General features: G+C 35.2%; 1 protein-coding gene across 1 annotated transcript in view; it reads right to left on the reverse strand.

Annotated features, from left to right (window-relative positions):
* Window positions 1–5994, reverse strand: part of LOC148272646 (zonadhesin-like) — a 28172-nt gene extending 22178 nt beyond the window's left edge. Inside the window, exons 1-2 of the mRNA XM_088239765.1 lie at window positions 4990–5994; window positions 2780–2975 (exon numbers count right to left, since the gene is read on the reverse strand). Of these exons, the coding sequence (XP_088095891.1) occupies window positions 2780–2975; window positions 4990–5077 (284 nt within the window). The 5' untranslated portion in view covers window positions 5078–5994. The remainder of the gene's footprint in view (window positions 1–2779; window positions 2976–4989) is intronic.
* Between the last annotated feature and the right edge of the window lie 6 nt (window positions 5995–6000).

The following is a 6000-nucleotide window of genomic DNA, read 5'->3' on the forward strand; positions in this document are numbered from 1 at the left end:
TACGTACATAATTTATGTTGTATACTAAAACATTTTTTTTAAGAAGTTGTAAGTGGCTAGGATGGGCTTAAAACTAATGCACGCATATTTGTCGAACGCGAACGAAATGACCTTCAGAAACGTGCAAAGTGGCATGTGGAAGTAACATTCCTTTTATATACGCATGCGCGGATTTGAAGGCGTTGCGTTCATTCAGTATATTTTGAGAAGCAGAAGTATGGGGACGTGTTTTAGTACTATGTCAACGTGAGTTAAACAGCGTGCTGTTATCGAATTTTTAATTGCTGAAAAAGTGAAAAATTCACTTCCCGCTTTTCTCAAACCAATGAAGTACATATTATTATGTACTTCTGGATTACTTTTTTTCAGCACAAAGATGCTAGGGCTACTAGATTACAGAGAGCTCCTTCGGCCAGCTTTTCTCGTTTGACAACGAGCAAATTTTCCGTGTATGTGGGCACCGCCAAGGAGACTTATGTCCTCAGATGCGGTGTGCCGTATGTGGTGGGTAAGCTGCTGAAAAAGTGACTCCTATTGTGATTCATCGACGTTTAAAGGCTGTTTATAGTGACGATGCTGTTGATAGGTCTCTTCTCTTAAATGCTTCTTCTTAATGCTTGGCAATCGCGGTGGTAATCTTCCCCTTCAGGGAGGGTTACCTTTATTTTTTTACCTTCAATCCGTCAACGCTTAAAATCTTCTTGGGTTATCCCCGATCACTGGGACTACGCAGTTTTTATCAGCTCGTGGTAAATTTAATCAAAAATGATTTGTTTTTAAAATTATTGACTCCCCTTTGTGCTGCTGCGGATATCCTAACCAATCTTCTGAACACATCCTGTGGTCTTGTCCCTTTCCCCTTCTCTATGATTACCGAATGGAGCTTCTCGCTACTATCCGTGGCCCTGTTATAGGTCCTGTCGGATATACAGATCTGGCGGCTTCCAAAAAGCATTTCAAGTATTTTAAAAAGTTTCGTTTCATTTTTAATTCTTCGGCAAATTGGTCATGTGCCATCAATTTAATCCCAGTCAGTGAAGAATTTACTTCCCTCTCTTCTCAATCCAATGAAGTACATATTATGTACTTCTGGATTACTTTCTTTCAGCACAAAGATGCTAAGACTACCAGATTTCAGAGAGCTCCTTCAGGCAGCTTTTCTCGTTTGACAAAGAGCAAATTTTCCGTGTATGTGGGCACCGCCAAGGAGACTTATGTCCTCAGATGCGTTGTGCGGTATGTGGTGGGCAAGCTGTTGATAGGTCTACTGGAAATTGATGGGTAGTACAATTTGGCAGTTGCTAGCCTGGAAGAGCCATAATAGGGAAATATCACGAACTTTTTTGAACAATTATGAAATAATAAATATTAATATACTAATTAATTCATATTATGAAATACTTGGGAGTAAAAAAATATTGTTGTATTCGTAATTTTTTATTTCCTCGAAAATGCTTCAATGCATTGATCACGCCCCTTATTCGTCCCGAACCGCATTCAATTTTGACGTTTTGTCACTCAAGCACGTACATTGTATGAAGAGACCGTCATAATTGATCAAAGGGACATCATTTTTGAAAGCTTTTCTAATGTAAAATATTTTTCCTAATACCATATCCTTGTAAGTTGGTTTTCGGAAAATATGGAATTCCATTTGATTTTTGTTATTGATAACTCATCCATACACCTTACTTCTCAAAAACATTCCGCATTCCATTCAATATTGCATTGTTTAAAAATGTTTTTCTTTCTAAACCTAACTTCGAAAATGAATTAAATTTAATAAAAAAAATTGCTTTTAATAATGGATATAATATTGATTTGGTAAATATTATTTTTAATAGAAAACTAAAGAAAGAATCGATCAAGCAATTATTATATCCTGTCAGCAGTAATTATAATAATACAAATAATGAAAACAAATGGAGAAGAATTCTTTACGTAAATACAATATCCACAAATGTATCCGAATTTCTACCAAATAATATCAAACCAGTTTTTTAAACAAATAACAATATTGGTAAATTAATGCTTCATAATTAAGATAGAAATAGTCAAATAAAATAATTCAGGTTTTTGAAATTGAATTTCTTGTCGTTCAGTTTGCATTGAAAGAACAGCAAGATTCTTTTTTTATATTTGTGTTAAAGAACATTGTCTTCACAATAACAATTTCTTCGAATTCGCAATTCGCGTGATCAATTCACGACTTAAATAAAGATAAAGTTAAAATCTTACATAGTAAAAAATGGTTAAATGTAAATGATATGAAAATGTTTCACATTAGGAAACTTTAAATAATAATGTTCCTTTGACCAATAATCAAACAACCTTTCAGTATTGCCCATTAAACGATGTTCCACTCTAATGGTCACTCTTTACTTAGTAAACTCACGCCCCTCCTATTATTTCACCCTCTTTTATCAACTATTTATCCCACAATAAAATATTTTTATAACCTAATCAGCGCATGTAAGGGTTGCTTATTAAAATGCAAGTTATGTTGGTTTTATATTTTTGTGTAACAACTATGGTGAAGGTGAACAGTGGGTTTTGCATGTTGGTTTCAATGATGTCCTCATGAAGAGACGGGTACATCTCGAAACCGGTAGACATAGAAAACTCGGTTAAATACAAATATTTAATAAAATTTAGTAAAATGTCTAACGACAATGTTATTGATTTAAATATAAACAATACATTAACCATGATCAATATTCTTCCTGAAATTAAAAAAAACTTAAAATCATACGGTATAGAAATAATATATAAAAAATACGTACGGCACGCGCTAATTTTGATACAAGCACCAGCGTCACCCCTTACGAAGCCTTCCTTACAGTTACACCCTCCTGGGCAAGGGTCAGGGAGTGAGCATTGTGGAGCTGGTTCATTACCTTTGACAGTTTTGCAGGTCAGAGGGCAAGGGTTTTTGCAGGAGACATAAATCTCATTAGGGCCTGGACAGCTAGGAGCTGTAAATATAAATAAAAATAAATTGTAAATTTATTTAAATACATACGTTTATTGTACATTATTTGAGACATAAGTCCCAACTCCAAGGGACTAAAAGACCTGTGTTGAGATGGGACTAGCAATTAGTTAACACTGACACATGAGTATATCACCACAAATATAGGATCAGAAAAATAAAAAATATTAAAAAAAAAAAACATTTATATATATATATATATGGCACATCAATATGGTGAACAGTAAACTTAAACATTTGGAAAATCATCAAAGAGATTCCCACTCAAATCCCTCCCAATAAGGAAAATCCAGTCCTTTACTACTCTCTTGAAAATAAATTTTGTCCTTGAGAGCTTAATACGCTCTTCCAAAATATTGAACACTCTCAGTGCTATAAACGAGAGATGCCTCTCCGACCAGAAGTGTGTAAGCGTTTCTTTTGGGTACAGTTGTCTCATATCCAGCACCTTCATGTATTAGAACAACTGTTCTGACGGGTATGTTGGAGGGCGCCGGAATATAATTTCTGTGAAATTATGAGAGGCTTTAAAATGGATGCAGCACAACCCCCCCAGCCAGGTATTCCATAGGTTGCGTGGATTGAAACAGAGCAAAGTACACACTTCTGAGAGTGTCAATATCCAGAATGTCTCTAAGAGAGCAGAATAGACGGCACAGCTTTCTCAACCAGTTGCAACAAATTTAAAAACAGCTTGGTTAATAACTAAAATGTTTTCTTTACTTATGACAAACATTTGCCAGACTTTGAAGATAACCACTGGTACTGGTATGTACGATTTGTTACTCAAATTCTAAAACACAGTTCAGTTAAATCTCTATATAGGACCTTTATTTAACAAACTTCGGATACAACGAACGAAAAATCCGGTCAAATGTAAAATGCTTATATACAAGTGTCGCCGCATGTAATCAATTTTTAGCGGCTATGATAATCATGTCATACATCTAGCTCAAATTCTAGGAATTTGAGACATAATGCTCGTAGACTGCACCTAGCCGGAGCGATAGTATATTAGGGAATTCGCTGATACAATTACGTGTAGGTTGACTATATTATACGCACTTTAGTAATTTTGGAGAGTTGATTATGAAAAAACAGCAAACTTCAAGATGCAAACAAAACTTGATTTCTTTTTCAAAGCAGGATTACCGAAAGCATGTGTGTCGATATTAAACAGCAACGTCACTTCACGACGAGTGTCCGAAGACAATAAATAGAATTTTCTTTGTGTTTTTTTTTATTTTATTTTTTTTTATTTTTTTTATTAACTACATATTTGCACTCAAAACTAAGGAACAATAATCAAGCCTAAAAATTATATAACATAATATTTAAAATAAAAAAAAAAAAGTTTAAATAAAACAAAAGTTTGAAATAAAAAGTATACGAGAACTTTAAAAATTAATATAAAAAGTAAATCAAATTTTAAACATAATAAGGTTTATAATAAAAATATATATAAAAGAAAAAAAAACAGAAAATCATATACGGGTTTTCGGGGGCAGGCAACAAATTTTTTTCCGCAAACCCCTACCCCTCCCCGATAAAAAATGCGATAAAAACGTACTTGACCAACGAAGCGATACGCACCAGACGCAAACAGGGGAAGCGGCTGGGTAGGAGAGAGATAGAGGTTTGTGGAGGGATTGCTTGTCCGAGAAATTAAGGATTTACTACATTTTGAGAATGCAATTTTTCTTTTTTTTTACTGACTTTTTGGAAAAATTTTACAAGGATTTTTTTAAAGCTTACCATGAGGAATACTCCTCTGAAATTTCGCGGTCTGGCCCTGAAAAACCGTGTATAACGGACTTTCGGCTCTAACGGACACTCGAAGTTTTCCTGTATTTACTCAAATCAAAATTACCTACGGAAAATCGCTTTGAACTCTTAAATCGAGTACGCAAAATTATATTAAAAGACGTTCTGCGAGCATGCGAAATATGACATCATTTTAATATATCTTCATTGTCTAAAATGATGTATCTACTTACGGCAGTCACTTTCCTTTACGCAGATATTGCTACTGTCCCTGACATATCCGGTAATGCAGTTGCATCCTGGTTTGCAAGGGTTCGGCATTACGCAATCCGGACCAGGAATTCCTGATGTAATCTGGCTGCAAGTCTTGGGGCAGGGGTTTTTGCATTTGCTCAGAACCTCATTGGGACCGGAGCATGACGTAGGTGCAGCTAAAAGAGGGAGTGAGTTTGAATACGTTTAAGTTTATTATAATGTTGCCATTTTGTTTTACGTCAGAAGACAAGCATATTCAAATCACGTGTACACATGTCACCTGTTGATAGGCGAACGCGATTGTTTCGAAACAAGATTGAATAAATCTGTAAGCGATTATTACAGTCCACTGCACAAACCCTCAACTCTTGTGCGGGTGTGGAGTATCACGAGCCTAGATAGGATACAAGACTTGATATAGCATTCTTATTTGTTTAAGAAATGAATTTGTGTTTTTTGCAATCTTCAAATAAACATTTTCACATCAGATTTGGAAAGTAAAATTTGTGCAAACATTTATCCTCACTATGCGAAGAATAATTTTATAGGAATGAAAGTGATGCCAATATCACAATAAATCTGTTTTACTGCAGAAGAAAGAGCATGAAAATATTGCCAATAAAAAGAAAGATTGAGACGATTCTGTATCAGTCGGTTATTGGCAGTAAGCGGGAGTGCGCGCTAGTTATATGACCGGCGTATTTATGATTTTTAATTTATGTTGCTATCTTCTTCTTCCTGTGCCATATCAGGTGTCCCCGACGTTGACAATCACTTCTAAAAAGACCTCTCTGTTTTGCGCTGCCCAGAACAACTCTTCCACACATCTCATTCCGGTCCAGAGTCTTATGTTGCGCAACCAAGACGTTTGCCTTCTTCCACGTTGCCCCTTAATCTTGCCTATAAGTATAAGTTTGAGGATCTTATGACCCAGATAAGAGATCTTACAAACCTTTATACATTTTAGTAAAACACAAATCATCTATCCC

The sequence above is a fragment of the Micrasema longulum genome, unplaced genomic scaffold (genome assembly GCF_059751315.1).
Source record: "Micrasema longulum isolate JH-2025_06_02 unplaced genomic scaffold, ASM5975131v1 h1tg002261l, whole genome shotgun sequence".
Taxonomy (NCBI): Eukaryota; Metazoa; Arthropoda; class Insecta; order Trichoptera; family Brachycentridae; genus Micrasema; species Micrasema longulum.